At 36.7% G+C, this 19,801-nt stretch overlaps 2 protein-coding genes across 3 annotated transcripts in view; one reads left to right on the top strand and one right to left on the bottom strand.

Moving 5' to 3' along the window:
* Positions 1-869: 869 nt before the first annotated feature.
* Positions 870-19,790, bottom strand: LOC101743215 (zinc finger protein 28). Of its 2 annotated transcripts, none has more exons than XM_038020491.2 (12): positions 19,553-19,790; positions 16,903-17,245; positions 16,673-16,835; positions 16,513-16,602; positions 15,262-15,425; positions 14,193-14,389; positions 13,556-13,697; positions 11,522-11,647; positions 10,518-10,642; positions 2,841-2,960; positions 2,090-2,220; positions 870-983 (listed from the first exon to the last, which is right to left on the bottom strand). In XM_038020491.2, exons 2-11 carry the CDS (start codon positions 17,236-17,238, stop codon positions 2,136-2,138), a joined length of 1,548 nt encoding a protein of 515 aa, XP_037876419.1. In that variant the 5' UTR covers positions 17,239-17,245; positions 19,553-19,790; the 3' UTR covers positions 870-983; positions 2,090-2,135. The 2 variants fall into 2 exon arrangements, with proteins under 2 accessions (XP_037876419.1, XP_004924491.1); XM_004924434.4 differs by having other exon boundaries at positions 870-968.
* The window catches only part of LOC101743352 (RNA helicase aquarius), a 76,270-nt gene continuing 74,860 nt past the window's right edge, over positions 18,392-19,801 (top strand). The window contains exon 1 of the mRNA XM_004924522.5: positions 18,392-18,585. Within this exon, the coding sequence (XP_004924579.1) occupies positions 18,499-18,585 (87 nt within the window). The 5' untranslated portion in view covers positions 18,392-18,498. The remainder of the gene's footprint in view (positions 18,586-19,801) is intronic.

The raw sequence follows: 19,801 nt of genomic DNA, 5'->3' as shown, positions 1-19,801 counted from the left end.
TTTAAAGACTTTTATTTAATACTAGCTGACCCGGCAGACTTCGTAGTGCCTCAAACGATATATAAAAGACACATCAAGGGTACACATCAAAGGAAAAACAAAATTGTTTGTTTTTATATAATTCCGAGATTTTTTATATTTTCTCACCTTTCAAACCTTCCCTGGACTTCCACAAATAATTCAAGACCAAAATTAGCCAAATGTGTCCAGCCGTTCTCGAGTTTTAGCGAAACTAACGAACAGCAATTCATTTTTATATACATATATAGATTACGACTAAATTGACTTGTGCCCACACGGGTTGGTACCGTCGTCCTACCTCGTTATATAACACTAGCGACCCGCCCTCGCTTCGCTTCGGAAACATTAAAACACACATGAAACCAAAAAAAAAAAAAGTAGCCTATGTTCATCAGGGACAATGTCGGCTTCTAATGGAAAAAGAATTTTTCAAATCGGTCCAGTAGTTTCGGAGCCTATTCGAAACAAACAAATAAACAAATCTTTCCTCTTTATAATATTAGTATAGAAAACAAGCGCTGTGCAGAGAACGGTTTATCGTCGTTCCAATGCTTTAGTATTAAATAGATTTTTTTATTAAAAACCTTAACTACACAACCTTTAGGCATTTAAATTAAAGTATTTTTAATTTCCGTTCAAAAACTAAACGGATCAACGCATGCAAACAGAACTGAGAAGGAAGCCTTTTAGTTCCTTATAATAAACAAGGAGCAAACTATTTAAAATTAATGATGACGTCGTGACGCGTATGGGCCATACAAAGCTTGCACCAAGAGTCAACTTGTGGGAAAGACACAGCGTATCCCCTCTCGATATCCACCGAAAAATAAAAAATAAATTACACCACAAAAGTTTCGTAACAGCTTTTTATTTTTATATAATACCTCTAAAATTTTATTAAATTCTTCAATAACTGGTGTTGAATGTGATGTGATGTCGCCATTTACCTTAAAACATGAGTTCTTAATTGTATTTAAAGAACAACTGTCCCGCCTTTCAAATAAGAAATTACCCGGGCTTATAAAATACGCCCAGCTTAACATGAGGTGACCCGTGAGCTCGTTCGACTGTCTAAGGCAATAAAAATACACTTAAGCTCTTTCTGTTTAACTATTGACCGAGTCTTGAATTCTAAATCCACGAGAAGTTACATTATTTTTACTGAAATGATATTTAAATACGGAAAAATTAACAACAAAATAACGCCCCCTTTCCATTCAGTTCACAAAAATTAAAACGACAGTGGTTTTAGCTTTAGAAAAGATATAAAAAAAAACACCGCGTCCATCAAAATTGTTTATAATAAATTTATTTTATAACAATGTAAGGATACCGCTTCCCTCAAACTTACATAGACACAGTATTTTTTTTATTTATTGCTTAGACGGGTGGACGAGCTCACAGCCCACCTGGTGTTAAGTGGTTACTGGAGCCCATAGACATCTATAACGTAAATGCGTCATCCACCTTAAGATATTTACTAGTGGTAGGTCCTCTTATGAGTCCGCACGGGTAGGTACCTCCACCCTGCCTATTTCTGCCGTGAAGCAGTAATGCGTTTCGGTTTGAAGGGTGGGGCAGCCGTTGTAACTATACTGAGATCTTAGAACTTATATCTCAAGATGGGTGGCGCATTTGTGTTGTAGATGTCGGTGGGCTGCGAGCTCGTCCACCCATCTAAGCAATAAAAAATAAAAAAAGATATGAGTAGTTACAACGGCTGCCCTACCCTTCAAACCGAAACGCATTACTGCTTCACGGCAGAAATAGGTAGGGCGGTGGTACTTACCCCTGCCGACTCACAAGAGGTTCTACCACTAGTTAATTAGTTCAAAAATTTCAATAACTATTACGCTGCACTTATCGTGTTCTGCGAGGATTTCTTTAGAATGCTCCTAAAACGATGGGTATACATGCTGGTCTTAGTCATACATTTTGCATCGGTTTTATTCTATCTTTATTCCCGTTTTGATTCCTGGAACGGGTGGGTACCTTTACGTAGTAGGTTTTTGCCATTTTTTCCTCGCTACACGACCGAACGTGCGGCAATGGATGGAGGGCTTCGTACCTGTGCGCAGTCTCTACCTGGGTCGGGGTATTTTCAAAAGCGGCGCCTATTCAACATCTCGTTTTGTATCTGTACAGTTCGTTCGGATTCCGTGAAGCGTTCTCTTGTGCTTCCACATGTCCCCCGACCTTCTGTGTTGTGGTAAAATAAGACTTGCTGTACAAAACTATTTTCAAAATTACTTTTATATCAAAATGTACGATACGATTTTGATTGAAAACGATGATCGAAATTCGACCATTATCATCGACATCTCAAGACTTTGAATCTTTTTACTACATGATAGAGTTTTTTTTTGCACATAGAAAGAACTGTCTACAAAAACAAAAAAATTAAATCAACGAAAAAAAAAGTAAGTCGAATCACATCAGCAGAAAATATGGTACTAAGCTGTTTCGTATTTTCCTATTGAAATTTAAATGAGTATACATTTTTGCGCTTTATATAAGATGACAGGGAATTAACAAGGATTTTTAATTTATTTAAGTACATTCTTCTATGAAAACTCAAATGGACTGGTTTTAAAAGTATCATGAATATCAACATGTAGTTTTGACGGTGCGTTATGACAACTCCCATAGACACAATACAATGAGTTTCTGACTGGATCTTCTCAGTAGGTCGCTCCTGTTACTGCTAGTGTTAGCAATCTCTTCAACGCTAATACCCGTGAGCTCACCTACCATGTGAATCTGGAATAATCCTTCGAGACCACTACCGAATAGTTAGGGAAAAAAAGGAAAAATTTTACCTGAAAGCGGTTCCGCAGACATCGCATTCATGTGGCTTTTCTCCTGTGTGTATCAGAGTGTGCACAGTTCTTGCATAAGGTCTTCTGAACGCTGCTCCGCATATGTCGCAACGGTACGGCCTAACAAAGATGTTTGATGAGACACGACGTCATGGACATAAGGACAAGCCGTTCGGTATACTCGTCAAATACCAGAGATACCAATTTTTTTTGTTTTTTATTGCTTAGATGGATGGACGAGCTCACAGCTCACCTGGTGTTAAGTGGTTACTGGAGCCCATAGACATCTACAACGTAAATGCGCCACCCACCTCGAGATATAAGTTCTAAGGTCTCAGTATAGTTACAACGGCTACCCCACCCTTCGAACCGAAACGCATTACTGCTTCACGACGGAAATAGGCGGGGTGGTGGTACCTACCCGTGCAGACTCACAGGAGGTCCTACCACCAGTGATTACGCAAATTATATTTGGTTTTGGATTTGGTTTTTATTACACGATGTTATTCCTTCACCGTGGAAGTCAATCGTGAACATTTGTTGAGTAAGTATTTCATTAGAAAAATTGGTACCCGCCTGCGGGATTCGAACACCGGTGCATCGCTACATACGAATGCACCGGACGTCTTATCCTTTAGGCCACGACGACCAATTTCTAAGGAACTGCATACCTAACATGAATGAACGACTTTAAGGATAGAGGAAGTTTTAACAAAGTGCAAAGACGTATAACGGCTCGATACCGCCTGTTTGTGCAACGAATCAGACATGCATTCTGGTTTGAAGACGTTGATGGCTGTTAGTATTGTTTTTTTATGATTGAGGGTTTACTGGTGGCCTGGAGGCTTTTCCAGTTTCACAAGGACAGGTAGGCGAGCAAGGGCTCAACCAGAAGGGGCGGGATTTGCTAACAGCTACCCGAACGCCTCCAAGAGAGACCTAAGAACTTAAGAGTAGCTGCTTCGCGAATGAATCTACTACCGGGTCGGAATCGCGACCCGCGAATCGCGACGTCGTGGCCTAACGGATAAGACGTCCGGTGCATTCGTGTTGAAGCGATGTACCGGTGTTCGAATCCCGCAGGCGGGTACCAATTTTTCTAATGAAATACGTACTCAACAAATGTTCACGATTGACTTCCACGGTGAAGGAATAACATCGTGTAATAAAAATGAAACCCGCAAAATTATAATTTGCGTAATTACTGGTGGTAGGGCCTCTTATGAGTCCGCACGGGTAGGTACCACCGCCCCGCCTATTTCTGCCGTGAAGTAGTAATGCGTTTCGGTTTGAAGGGTGGGGCAGCCGTTGTGACTATACTGAGACCTTAGAATTATATCTCAAGGTGTGTGGCGCATTTACGTTGTAGATGTCTATGGGCTCCAGTAACCACTTAACATCAGGTGGGCTGTGAGCTCGTCCACACACCTAAGCAATAAAAAAAAAAGATCCGGTGAGAAACTCTACGGGTTGATGCTTCGGTTAGGTTGCACGTCGACCTCTTTTTGCCGAGTTCGACGAGTACGGTTACCGGGCGCTCTATTCCTAGCGTTAGAGCGTAAGAAGTCTAATGCAAGAGTTATTGGATCTGATGGATTCGTAAGGACGTGAAGTTAGTATTGTCTAGCAGCTATCCAACTGAGACTTCCACTTCCATAGGGTGGTCGCATTCACGTAGAGATTGTCTATGGACTTCAATACCAACTTAACTCGCGATTGGGTGAGAGCTCATCTATCTGGAGAAAACAAAATCAGTCAGAACAGCATAACACGAAAGAAGAACATTCATTTCGCTAAGCTTATGTTTAAAATGTACACAACACACATCAGAGTGGAATATAAAAATTAAATACGCAAGATAATACGGTATAAAGTTGTGTAAAATGTATATTTTCTCGAAGAACTATGCTAGCCGTGACACGTACCGTGTCAATAACCTAGCCGGGAGGTGACATCATTCGATCACTAGACATAATATGCATATTATATACATACATATGAAGTCTCAACTTTAGAACTTTGTTCTTAGAGTTTTTCCTATTGGTGGATGAGCAATGGAGCTCGTAGATGTGTGAAGTTATCGTAGCCTTGCAATGTGCAATCCGTATATTTATGACGGCTGCAACGGCCTTCAAAGTGGACGGTATAACCGCTTTACGATAGAAGACAGGTTTGAGCCCCGTGAGCTCACCTACTAGTTAAGGCTACGCTGAAATAGCCTCTCAAGGCTTAGGTAGGAAAAAAAAGGTAGAAATAGGCGTGCTAGTTGGCTACCTCTATATTCGCTGCTTCGAAGCCTGTCTTCATAGTTTAAAAATAGTTAAATTCTCACCCCAAAATGCATGTGTCACTAAAACACATACCGGCTCAAAATTTGCCGCACTACCAGCACGCAAGTGCGTTAATAACTTAGTAATAAGAAGGTAATAAAAAGGGTTTAATGTACTACTTCTTTTAAGGAAGGGAGTCCTGGGTAATAAACAGACATTGTGATGCTAACGAGCTACTGAGACCGAAAACTACAAAAAAAAATTTTTATCGCTTCGATGGGTGGACGAGCTCACGGCCCACTTGTTGTTAAATAGTTACCGGACTCCATACACATCTACAACATAAATGCCGCCACCCACCTTGAGACATGAGTTCTAAAGCCTCAGTTTTTACAGTACAGACGATGAGAAAGTTGTTGTAGAAGTTCGATTTTCTATCTGTATCTTCTGAAGTATCGGCATATGATTAATGATGCTCAAAAATGGTAATGTTATTTTTTATATTGCCTATTTTAATTCATTTATATTGTAAGTATTGATTCTTTACTATTGTATGCTGGCGCTATTCGCAGGTGGCTGCTTAGACCTTTCATACTTTAGATCCAGAACAAAACAGCTCAATTGGAAATGGCGGGAACGCAAAACTGTTCGAAATATATCTTTTGGACAACATTATCTGCTCCCTCTCGTTGCCTTTTCATCTCATAATATTCGTTGTTTCTTCTTCTCATATATTTTAACGCAAGAGGCTCATAAAATGCGATAACCGTTTATTATGGCTTGGCAGAAAAAGCAACCAGATCAATGTTACCAAATATCGCCTTACCAACAATAATACGTGGATAATACATAATTTCTAGTTGGCTGCCATTGCATGCGATTGAACCTTATACTCCTTCAAATAGTTCGGTAAGCCTAAATACCTCAGATGAGAGTAACTCTGGAAACTTGGAAATTAACATGTCACGGCTATGAATTTGTAGACTTGACCAAATTGGTCGGGCTCGCACTGCAAAGGGAAGATCTTCCATGGAGGCTGGTGTTCCTCGGTAGACCGACAACAGCTGAGCAGAGCCTTTGTACATATATTGTATTTGCAAGATTTATTGCATTTATCATTAGCGCGATTACTGTTTTGTCGGATTTCTTCAATAAAATTCTATAAATATCAAACTACATGGGTATTCTATCCTTTAGCTACTGGTACATTCTCTGCAACGTTCATATAAGACTTAAGTGTTATACTGTATTTCTGAATCTCTTTTTTAATTTCTTTTAGTGCTTTGGTGGGTGGACGAGCTCACAGCCCACCTGGTGCTATGTGGTTACTGGAGCCCATGGACATCTACAACGTAAATGCGCCACCCACCTTGAGATATAAGTTCTAAGATCTCAGTATAGTTACAACGGCTGCCCCAGCCTTCAAACCGAAACGCATTACTGCTTCACGGCAGAAATAGGCAGGGTGGTGGTACCCACCCGCGCGGACTCACAAGAGGTCCTACCACCAGTAAAATCTCGCGGATGTCAAGCAGGCCGATTTGAACTTTAAAACAAATATATTAAGGATGCTATGCAAAACCTACCTAGTGCAGTGGAAACAGAAGAATACGAAGCTTCTGAAAGGGTTAAAGAAATGTACTAGTGAACTCCAAAATCTGAGTTTGTTTATTTGAAATACTTTTCGACTCGAAGTCGTTGTAAGACCCGCGTCGAAATTAATCGATTCGTATCCACGTAACCGGTTCATGAACTGTACTGTGTGGAGCCTCAAATTATACAGAGGTCAACCAGTGTATAGTCTGAAACACGGTTAACATTTTGTGTTTAATTACTTATAGGAAATTCAGTAAGTTATAGACACAATCTAGCCATAGATAAATACTATTAAATAACTAAAAAAATGAGGCTCCAATCACATGTCATGAATTAAGTACACGTAATCGCATTCACATCGTCTGAATGTCTGGGCCGTGAGGACTTAGATTCATCGCTACACCCAAAAATTGATGTATTTATTTTGACTCAATGACAATAACGATGATTGGACTTAAAATATAAAGAACTAGCGACCCGCCCTCGCTTCGCTTCGGAAACATTAAAACACACATGAAACCAAAAAAAAAATAAAAAAATAAAAAAAAAGTAGCCTATGTTCATCAGGGACAATGTCGGCTTCTAATGGAAAAAGAATTTTTCAAATCGGACCAGTAGTTTCGGAGCCTATTCGAAACAAACAAACAAACAAATCTTTCCTCTTTATAATATTATATATATATATATATATATATATATATATATATATATATAATATATAGTATAGACAACCATTTTAAGGACCAATATTTTAAATTGAACACGACTAGAATCAGGAACAAATGTAGCGTGTGGTATTAACAATGCTATTAGTTTAAATGATGTTGATTTTTAAACGTCTTGTTCATCTGCTCGTGTAAGCGGATAAATTAAGCTACATTGTTACATTATGTAATTGATTTGTTTATAACAACACGCAATCCACGTACAGACGGATTGGTCAATTAATTGGTGGTATCAAATTATCAACGCAACTACAAACACAATTAATGTCACGTTTGGGAATCATTTCACGTTATTGAGTGGGTAACACACGCGTAAACACGGAGTCCGATCGTCACTGGGTCCTGCAGTTTTCATTATTTTGACAACAGTAATATTTTATGTATGACGTTAGTGTATTAGAGATATACTTTTTACAATTTTATGCCTCATCTGTCAGTAAGACTGACTGCGACGGATTTTGGATTAAATTCCTCGTTAGATACGGGATTTTTGCTAAAGATGTTCGTCAATCATTTCTCGGCAGATTTAATTCTATCACTAAACACTAATAAGAATATTCCAGAAATCGTTACACCACCATTTTTGTTCCTCTACCTTATCGTTCTGGTACTCTAATGGATATTCTAGCTACTCACAGACTAGTAGGTGAGCTGATGGGCTCAATTTGAGAAAGTTTGCCAGCACCGGCCCTAGCAAGAGCAGTGCTTCACTAAACCTACCTTTTTTTTCCTACCTATGCTGATAGCCTTGAGAGGCTATTTCAGCTTCGCCCTAACGTTTGTAGGTGAGTTCATGGGGCTCAAGCCGGAGTGTTGCTAACACTGGCCCTAGCAAGAGCAGTGCTTCGCAGAATTTACCACCGGATCGGAAACGTGACCCACTGAGAAGATCCGGCGAGAAACTGAGTGGGCTGTAATCTCGCCATAAATAAAGTTTTATTTGGAATTTGCAAGAAGTGTCATATAAATGGCTTTTTAATTGTTTGCGCATTTCAAGACCTCTCCATCGCTTCCACTCCTAAGGATTATACCCCAATAGAGTCGTTTAGAAAACAATAGCAATGTTTTTTAAACTGCAATGTAAAACGATTGAAAAACAGGTGAGACGCGGGGTCAACGTTCTCATGTGACGCTAGTGTTGCCTTTAGATAAAAAAAGATAAACAAGAAAAAATAAAAACGACAGGTAGTGTTCAAGCTACTATCTCTCGAATAACCCGGGAAAATCGCGACACTATTTAAAATACGTAAACTCTATTTCAAATTGTTTTAATTTTTTCCTATTTTGCCATATATTTCGTGGGTTCTACTTAAAAACTTAAAACTTGTTATTATAGCATAAAATCGTCTTAAAATGATTATCAAAATTAAGCGACATTTTAAATCCTGCAAAACATAGGCGGGCGAAGTCGTCGTGGCCTAAAGGATAAGAAGACATCCGGCTCCTCACTCATCAAGCATGTTGATGTTCGAATCCCACAACCAGATATTTTCTAAAGAAATACGTACTTATATTTTGTTGTTTTTTATTTTTCCCTACCTATTCGTTGTTAGCCTATTCAAACTAACTTTTATTTAGGGATGATTTCCGCTATGAAGGAATAACATAGTGTAATAAAAAACAAAACACATAATAACTTATATTTTGCGTGAACGTTGGTAGGTAGATAGCCCATTTCTACCTGTTTTAAGGCCAAGCATAAGGTTTGAAGGGTGGATTAGTAACTACTATATAACTGAGACTTAAAACTCATGTCCCAAATTGGGTGAGGGCATTTACTTTGTTGTTATTTATGAGCTTCGGTAATCCCATTACACCAGATGAGCCGTGATGGCTCATTCACCCGCTTAAGAAATGAAAACGAATCTTAACAGTTCGCACAGCGTACATATATGTATATGTCCCCTTATATATCTGAAGGGTATTCTATCCGGAGCTTAATACTAAGATACTCGCAGAATGCTATCGTACACTGCTTTTGCTATTAAGATCAGAGGATCTATCTTAGAACTGTTGGCTGTGGCCCGCAATTCGAATACCTTTTATAAAAGGTTGGGTACGTAATGTTAGTTGGTTGGGTAAACAGTTTGGGCATACCCAAAAATTAAACTAAAATTTAACAGCTAATTAAACTGCAATAGTTTCAAAAATGTTTGGTTTCTAACGAAAATCCTTATAGAGCTATAATTGTACTTAAGCTACAGCGGTATCACGCATACATGGCAGGGGAGAGTTCAAAGGTTCAAGACATGCGTCCACATTCATACCGCTTCATAAAACCGCCAATTACCACATTCATCTAAAATGTTACTATTAAGTCATTTTATACAATAATGTATGATATCTATATATTAATACGTAAAGCAAAAACTTTGTATCCCTTTTTACAAAAATTGCGCGCACGGAGGAGTATGAAATTTTCCACACTTATAGAGAATATAGAGAAGAAGTGCACAATGCTAATATTTTTTTAATATAATGCATAAAAGATACATTAAATCAATTAAGAAAAAATTACACATACTATATACCGTGTATCTGACGCACACATGCATGCATACTATTTATTGTCAAACTTTTGTTCTTGACGTCTGTGGTCAAATTGAGAATAGATTAAATATTGTTTGTCTTTATTAATATTGTTTATAGTGTAGCCTTGGCGAATTTTGTGATTATAGACGTATAAAATACAATCATAATAGTGTACAAACTTAGAATTCCAATTAATTATAGTCGAATTTCGACTACTGCGGGACCTCTAGTAGTCTTTTAAGGCATGAGCCTTTGTTGCTTTCTAGGTATTCTAGTAACCTCGAGGGGTTATTCTAGATTCACCGAGCTAGTAAATGAGCTTACGAGGCTCAAACCGGGAATGTTGCTAACGCTGGCCCTAGCAAAAGCTGTGTTTCGCAGAATCTACCACCGGATCGGAAACGCGACCCACCAAGAAGATCCAGTGAGAAACTTAGTGGGCTGGGTCCATGGGTTAATTTACTCGTCGAGTGGTGACCGGTGCTTGAGGTATCTAATATCACCGTTAATGGATCTGGAGGATCTGTAATGCTACAAAGGAATACATTGAAGACCTTTGATCGGTGTGGATGCGTGCGTGTTCACGCAACCGTGCCGCGGCGGTGAACGTCTTGTGGCAGGCGGCGCACGCGAAGGGACGCTCCCCGGTGTGCGTCCGACGGTGATCGTCGCGCTCCACCTGCCACCGACACCATTCCGCATACGTTATAACAACGAAAACACACTGGGAACTATTCGGGTCGTGCACTCATTTAACTTTTTGCCTCTATAATGAAACTAAGGGGAATATTTGTTTTTTTTAAGCTGAGAGCCTTGAGAGGCTATTTCAGCGCAACCTTAACTGGTAGGTGAGCTCACGGGGCTCAAACCTGACGACGTTGCTAACACGAACCCTAACAGGAGCCGTGCTTCGCAGAATCTACCGCTGGATCGGAAACGCGATCCACTGAGAAGATCCGGCGAGAAATTCAGTGGGCTGTGTCTGAGGGTTAATTTACTCGTCGAGCCCTTCGTCGCAAGCGAAAGGTTCGACGTGAACGATGACCGGTGAATATTTGTAGGAACTGTTCATGTCTATGTTTATTAGAATTGGTAATTAAAAACATTGGATTTGACGGCTAGAAAACAAATGTACCATTGCGGTGGACAGATCTGATTGAGTTTTTTTTTTATGGTTGTAGGATTACCTACTGGTGACTCTGAGGCCTTTCCAGTTGCACGAGGACAGGGGGGATTGATGATTGATTGGGAGTGCAATGTTTAAGAATGTTCCCGCAGTGCTATCTACAGCATAAAGGATCAATCACTACAACGTTCTACCATGTCAAGAGTAAGGCATAAAGACGTCATGTTAACGTGAGCTTAAAATTTAATAGACAATCTGAATGAAATACGCATTTGATTGATTTCAGTAGCATCTCAGAGAATGGTGATAAACGATTAGGCATGTGGACCTGATCTCGGTGATCAAATTCTATTAGTGAGCCACAAAAAGCTGGTTGAGGTACCAGTGAGGTAACGATACAATTTACATAGCGGTAGGGTAGTTTAGACTTACCTTTACTTTGAAAGCTTTCGGGCAAAGATCGCAGGGGTAGGGTCGTTCTCCAGTGTGCATCCTCATGTGTATAGCGAGATGACCGGACTGATTGAAGCGACGTCCGCAAACTCGACAGGGGTAGCCCTGAACAAGAACGGCATAACCTAATAATTATGTGCAAGGTGATTTTATTCATTTGGGAAGCTTAGCCGCGTAAGCGTTTTTCACAACAGATGGTCACGAGGACCCCTGATGTTTTAAGTGGTTACCAGAGCTCATAGAAAACGCATTTATAATTTATTATGGTATGAACCTTCACTGTGAAAGTAATTCTTGGACACGCATTAGGTATCTGAGTATTTTCCATCGAAAATTGGCACCTGCCTGCCAGATTTAATCCCCGGCATAGTTGCATCAATCAACACGAATACGGTGTCTTATCCTAATAACATAACTTTTTTATTACATTACTTATGGTGTGATGGGCGTGGTGTGAGTCCGCGCGGGTAGGTACCACTCTGCCTATTACTGTCATGAAGCAGTAATGCGTTTCGGTTTGAATGGTTGAGCCTCAGAACTCATATCTCAAGATGGGTGGCGGCATCTACGTTGCTGATGTCTATGGGCTCCGATAACTATTTAACACCAGGTGAGCTCATCAACCCATCTAGGCATTAACAAATAAAAATAAAATCACGATTAAACATCCTATACATAGAATATTGAAATCGTTTCTCTCGTTAATTCCCAAGATCAAAGGACACGGACAATAATGATTTGAGGTAAAACGCCGTAATCTGGCGGTCGTCTGTGGACTTGTGTCCTTTAGGCGGGAGCACTCCAAAACATTAATACGTTTACATGGAAATTATTCGGATTGATAATCTGAAAATAATTCACCGTGTTCTTCAGGATGTTTCAGTGAATACCTAATAATTATACCTATGAATTTGCCTATGGATGCTTTTTGATTGACAGAAATAAAGAAAAATAGACTAGGTTTATGTATAATAAACGCCAATTTCGAAGGTAAAGACAAACTTAGATAATGTATGTATTATATATAAGTAGACAAATACATTTAAAAACAACAGCTAAGTTTGTTTGTCGAACGATTAATTATTTTTATTAAGTATATTTTTTAAGTATTTATAGCTTTCGTGTTATCAGTAAAATTTGAGATTTTTAGTCTTTTTGTTTTCAAAACAATACCGAAAATGTAGATAGTTCACAAACGAATCGAAATCTTGGGATATCAGTGTATACGGTCGAAATTCGATCATAAACGAGCACTACTTGTTTTTTAATTTTTAAATTAAGCGTGAACCAAAATAATTTAACTTAAGTTTAAGTCCTAAATGTTGATTCTAAATAATAGTCTTAATAATAATTGTGCATACATCGTTCAAGATCAGGGCTTCTAAAACCGAAAGGGAAATTGAGATAATCTCATATAAGCGTGCATTTGCTAAGTTAGATGTAAGTGTGAAGTTTTTGTAAATGTACACTCGAATTAAACCTGAAATTTAAGTGGAGATAGCTCGCGTCACTCAGAATTGTGGCATTGGCACGTATTTTATTTTAATTATGTGGTGCAAAAACATTTAGTAAGTAAAAAATAAAGATCGGTAAACATTATCATGTCAATGACCAGAACTGTAACTTAGATTTTAGAAGCTGTGCAAATAATTACCCGACACTAAGATCTTGAGGATCTTTTGTGTTCAAAATCAACACCAATACAAGCTTCCGTTAGAATTGAATATGCAATTTCGAAAAGGGCACATCACTGAAAATGTAAAATGTTCAGGAAATGAAAAAAACTGATTATTTTTCTAAAGCAGTGTACAATTTAAAATATTAAATTTTGAGATATATTTTAGTGTTAATTAGCAATTGAAAATTACTGGAATTACTATAAAATGGGTGTAGGTAAGCCTCAAAACTACATGTATATGAAAAAAACGTATTTGACAAAATATGCGACATGTGCCCTTTTCGAAATTGCATATTCAATTAGGTTAGGAATAGTTAGGTTTTTTTAATATTTACAGGCTTAGAAACTTTGTGCATCTTCTTGTGAGTGTGAAGCGCGCACATACTTCCGAGCACCTTGTCGCACTCATCACAAACGTAAGCCAGCAGGGGTGCTCCTTCGGGGCGATCTTCACCCCGCTTGTGGCGGTAAAGCTCTCTGGAAAATAGGTAGAAATCTGGGTTCGCCTTTTTACCGGAACGCAGGACTACTTCTCGGCAGAAATAGGCAGGAGTAATACCCGGCGATTTTAAAATGTATTTGGGTGTACCCAACAGTCTATTTATTAGCCGCGGCAATATTCACTCGATAACTAGACACAATAATTGGTGTAAAAATAAGAATGTAAAAATAAACAAAAAAACTACGAAATAGACAAAAATAAACAACACATAAACCATTTAGGAAAAATTTCTTAAAAATTAATACGGATTTTATGTTTCGTAAGATACAACAAAATTTTGTTTTAACTACTCATTGCGTCTTACAACTAGCGACATCTAGCGAAATCTATTCAAAGTTCATAGTTCCACTAAGTACAATCTAGATATTAATATATCTACCGATTCTGCAATGGGTACATTGTAGGCTACCAATGAATAATTCACGGCTCAAACTTTTATTCGCTACAAGGAATCGGTTGTTTTATGGTACCTAGCAGTTGTAAAGAGTTGATTACATGAACCGCAGTTCCACATCTTGGTATTGCCAGCGCTCGTATAGTTCTGTTTTCTGGTTCTTGGAGGAAAGTTCTTGCGACAGTCCAACGAATGAATTTTAAGGTCTTCGTTAGTGTAATATTGTTTGTCGCAAATGTCGCAAGAAAAAGTCGCTTCGGGACTTACAGAGAACTGTAAATAAGTGTAGACACCCGTAATTCACAATTTTTTCCCTACCTATTCGTTGGTAGCCTAAGGGGCTCTTCCAGTTACACGAGGATGGATGGGTGGGCTCACGAATTCAACCTGAAAGAATTTACTACCACTAGCCCTAGCGAGAGCAGTGCTTTGCAGAATCTACCGCCGGGTCCACATTGCAACCCATGAGAGGTCCGGCAAGAAACTCAGCGGGTTGTGTCTATGGGCTAGTTCGCTCATTGAGCTCGTAGTGATCAACGATTTCGACGAGGACGGTAAAAGTTGCTTGAAGAGTCTAAAGGCATCCAGAGTGAATCCAGGAGATACAATAAAACATGTTTCGGGTGCCGGCGACTTTACTTTACTCTGTATCACCTGGGTCGAATCGAATGTGACAAAATTTATTATAATTTTTTTTTCCGCATCTCTCACGATCTAAGTTCTAGGTCCTGTACGAGTATAAAGCGTTTGAAATTTTCCTTTTAGGTTATTTTCATCGAAAGTTGCTTTTGATATTACAGCGGTTGTTCATTGATAGAAATGATAGATAATTCGCGCGTTGCTTACAAAGACAAATGAATTTTAAAGTAACTCTATAAAACCGACATATTTATTACAGAAACTTAATAAAGATGAAATACGAACAATATAAATAAACACGGTGATGTTAATTTATTAAATGTAGGCTTTTTTTATTATTATTATTATTTATTATTATTTTTTTTATTATTTTTTAGACTTTTGATTATTTCTATCGTTTTTGAAGAAGACGTTCACGACCCTCAGACATGAGGAATGCGAGAATTAATACAAAAGACAAGTGGTGTACTTTGTTGCACCATGTTTTGAACAAAATATTGTCTTACGTTTTGTTGTTTTGTTAATTCTTCAATGTAGCAATTTTGGCGGTGTTTATCTAGAGCATCGCAGTCAGCAAAGAGGCCATTGCAAACGTCACAGACGTACATCGTGGTCAATTTTCGTGATGCAACCTTACTTACGCCATCATAATCAAGACAACATAATTGTTCTGAAATAAATATTTGCAGGGAATGTTTTGTGAAGTTTAAATTGTAATTAAACTGGTGGTAGGACGTCTTGTGAGTCCGCGCGGGTAGGTAACACCACCCTGTCTATTTCTGCCGTGAAGCAGTAATGCGTTTCGGTTTGAAGGGCGGGGCAGCCGTTGTAACTATGCTTGAGGCCTTAGAACTTATATCTCAAGATGGGTGGCGCATTTACGTTGTAGATGTCTTTGGGCTCCAGTGACCACTTAACACCAGGTGGGCTGTGAGCTCGTCTATCCATCTAAGCAATAAAAAAAGATGTGTAGTGTCGTGGGACACCGGATAGGAACGAAGTTCCTTATTATAAAAATATTAATTTTAAGTTCTATTCTAGGTATAATTACATATTTTTTACGAACGTAGTTTGTGAAACGGATAGTAGCTTAGACTGCATTCTTTCTCGAAAAAATAATGTTTTGACTATATAAAAATCTTTTCATTAAAAAATATTACGACTTGAAGAAAATTATAAAATAATAAAATAGCATATACTAAATAAAAAATAGTTAAAATAACATAATCATCGTTTAAAATTCATATTGTGTTTTAAATAATGTACGTGCGTATTTAGCACAATTATTATTAGTGTAGGGAGCTAGATTCTGTTATGGTTTATTTTCTATTAAATATGTTTTACGTCTATATTATTTATATTATCAATATTATCTTTAATTAACGTTAATCTAACTCTGACCTAGCGAATTGAAAAGCGTTACGGTTTAAAAGATACATTTTGATGTTAAATCGATAAAGAAAAAATCGTAATTACAAAACAATTCTTTTTGTACAAGCATTTATAAGTAGCTCACTAAGCCAATATGTATAAAAGTCATTTTAGTGTCAACATCAAATGTTGTTTCACTAGACCTATAGATTTCAAATATTTTGAAAATATAATGGGTTATTATCATAGACGAAGAAGAAAACGTGGTAGACGAAGTAGTAAAGGATAGTAAGTTATCTAAACATTCGTTTTATTAAATATAACAAACTATTTGCTTTTTTAAATGATGGACATAGAGTTTATCGATTCTTTCAGTGGTTTCTCACCGTTTGGCTCCTTTTCTAAGATTGTTGATAAAACACGTTCACAGATTCGGCAAACAAGCCACTCAGCTTCAAAATCAAAGTCGTTTGTACCTGGAATGTAATTATAGGCTCATAAACTATATCTAAAGATAGCCTTAGACTAATGTTAAGGTAATATCACCTTTTTTCGTGGCTTCAGTAGGATGTTCGAGAATACCACTATCAGTCTGTGAAGAAGCATGTAACAAAATAGTGTGATCAAGCAAGTCACTTTCAGTTGTAAAAATTTCATGACAAATCACACATGAGTGTAAAGCCAGCACATCGGGTCCATTCTGTTCATCCTAAAAAATCAGCCGTATAATAATAAAATTTAACTCAGATATTACTTTTTAAATATTTTTGTCTTACTCTATTTGCTTCTGTGGAACCTTTAGCTGGTAAAAGAAATTGGTTAACAGTGTTTTCGTCAAGTAAAGTTGATTCGAAATTAAATAAATTATCATCTTGGACAACATAACATTCTGTAGCTTGTTCCATTAAATTTTCTGATTCTCGGACCAATATACTTTCAACGTTAAAGTATTGCCCGCTAACATTCGATTCTAAAGTTAGTTGATTATCTGTGGTATCGATAGATGGCGCTTCTAAGGTTTTAGTCTCGTTATTGCCACTAAATAAGAGACTCTGGGTCTCATAAACTTCAGCTAGTTCTTTATAGGGATAGTCCGGTGGATCGAACATCATATTTAATCTGCAACAATATTGAATTAAAAAGTTTATTCAAATGGAATTGACTTTTTGGCGGGAACGCGAGGTGTGAAGTTGTGCGATTTGTTTTATTTTGTCTATTTAGTGTTTCTTCAGGTTTAAATGTGTAATAACGGTGGTTTATTAACTGTTTAGTATCTGTGAAAGTGCACAAATGTGGGAAAATTAAACAAAGTCCACTGAAAAAATCTCAGTAAACGACCACCATTTTATATTTCATCCCATATCATCTCATCTCACTTCATTTAATTTTATCCCAGTTGGTTAATGTCTCAAATTCGTTATGGTGGGTGGCGCATTTACGTTGTAGATGTCTATGGGCTCCAGTAACCACTTAACACCAGGTGGGCTGTGAGCTCGTCCACCCATCTAAGAAATAAAAAATAAAAAAATTCATTTCACTCTATATTATCATGTTTCATAAAAATATCCCATATCATATCATCTCACCCCATTTCAATTCATTTCATTTCATTTCATGCCATGCCATGCCATGTTTCATATTAATCAGCTTCATTTTATTTCATAATATCATATTTCATAAAAAAATATATAAATAAAAGATTAGGCTGTATGTTGTGATACCATTGCCGTTCTAATTGGAAAAATAAAGCTACTACTACTCAAATGGAATTTTTTGATCATGTCACCATGTTGAGTTCAAGAATGCAAAGGAATAATATTTTTATGCCTGCTCCAAGTCTGCTTATATATTATTATTATATCTTTCAGTGTCTTTCATTACAAACAAAAATATGAAAATAACGTAATATTGATTGATTAATATTTAAAAAAATGGACCAATCCAATTGATCAATGTTAATTATTCTTTAATATTTAATTTTAGAGAAATGATATTTTTTCAATTTTCCTTGCATTTAATTGCGTTAAAACCTATATTAAACTTAAATGAATCTCAAAGAATTATGTTTCCAAATAAGTCAGAACTATAAAAAATCCATGTTCAAACAGTGGGTAAATTCTTCTGAAATTACACATTTCAAATTTAATGGATATTTTAATTAATTAAAGAATAAGAGTAAAGACTTTTAATCACAATAAGCAATAAAGCAATAGTTACCTAGTACTTAAATCACAAAATTTCGTTTTAATTTTGTTCATTTCATCTGTCTGGTATCACTATTAATGTCACAACAAATGCCCCATTGTCAAAAACAATAGTACTTGTTTTGATGACATTTGGCACAATAATAATTACTTTTAAATAGCTACAAGATGAAGACTGAAACCCCACAGCCTACGGATAAACTTAAAATACCATTACCGACACTATCACAGATTAACGCGGATAGAATAACACAGGTAAATTAGGTTATGTTACAATTTCAAAACATTGTTAAGTTAAAATAAATTACATTTAATCTCAATAACTTATAACTAAAAGCTGAAGCAAATGATACTTTCGAATCATATTACACTTAATATTGTTCATAAAATTTTAATAGATTACAAATCATCTCTGTTGAGTAACCTCAAAAAGTGTTTCAAAAGAAATCTCAAATATCTAATTTTAGTTAAAATTGCCGGTAAACATTGGTTTTCTTAATAAAGAACCGAAATTAATTGTCTTATTTTTAAATAAAAAATTACCAATACATTCTGCAAACTAAAAACAAATTGTTAACAAAACACTCAGTTTCACATATTTGCAATATACCGTAAATGAGCTTTAATCCGAAAACGTAGTTAATAAATAGTCTAAAATTTTGCGTTATTACATCCCCATTTGTTTTCTGACAAGTGCAAAGCTTATTATTTCTGGCTTGCTGAATAGTTAGAACTTTGATGTGTAGGAAGGACAGCATTAATTTGATGTCATTGAGGCTGACTTGTCTTAAGATGGATATTAATATTGTGACATGTCTATGGACTTTAGTTACCCCCAAAAGTAGTTTCCTAGCATGCTCCCTTATCTACAAAAAAAAAACTGTGATACAAAAGTAGCATAGAGTAATAATGTTAACTAAAAAGAAGAATTATAAACAAACTGATTAACACAAGTTAAAGCAACAAGCAAGCTTTCTGCTTATGATTATCACCTCAAGCCTTGATGCAACATTCACATTTTTAATTTCAAATTTGAAGAATTAAGAATATGATACAGAAGCTCATTTCTCTGCCCTTAGATAATAAGAACTTATAATAATATATAATATAAAAATCTATCTTTAATTTTTATATTTCTTCTAATAATACAATGACAAATAAAAAATGTGTAAATGTAAAAATGTATAAATTTGCAATTTGAAAAGCAACACTACAGACTTACTACCAAAACATTAGTGGGAAACTTGACTCCGATTTTAAGTAACAGTTTTTCCACTATAGGCATTTCTTGTACAATCCATAAATTGTCATTTATAAAAATGAATATTAATAAATAAGACATGAGATTTTTCAAAACTGAGTATTCATATTCTGTTGTTAGTTTTTGGTTCAGTCTATAATAAATAAAGATTGTAATAAAATTGTATAAAGTCAGCATTGTGTAAATGTAAAAAAGAAAATATGTGTAATG

This window comes from Bombyx mori, chromosome 25, assembly GCF_030269925.1.
Source record: "Bombyx mori chromosome 25, ASM3026992v2".
Taxonomy (NCBI): Eukaryota; Metazoa; Arthropoda; class Insecta; order Lepidoptera; family Bombycidae; genus Bombyx; species Bombyx mori.
The sequence above is the reverse complement of the archived record's forward strand: the minus strand, read 5'-3'. Positions and strand labels throughout refer to the sequence as shown.

Coding starts and splice junctions, on each gene's coding strand:
- LOC101743215 (XM_038020491.2), bottom strand. CDS start 17,238: ATGATGTTCGATCCACCGGACTATCCCTATAAAGAACTAGCTGAAGTT. Junction 16,836..16,902: donor GTTCCACAGAAGCAAATAGA/GTAAGACAAAAA, acceptor CTGATTTTTTAG/GATGAACAGAATGGACCCGA. Junction 11,648..13,555: donor TGCACAAAGTTTCTAAGCCT/GTAAATATTAAA, acceptor GTTCTTGTTCAG/GGCTACCCCTGTCGAGTTTG.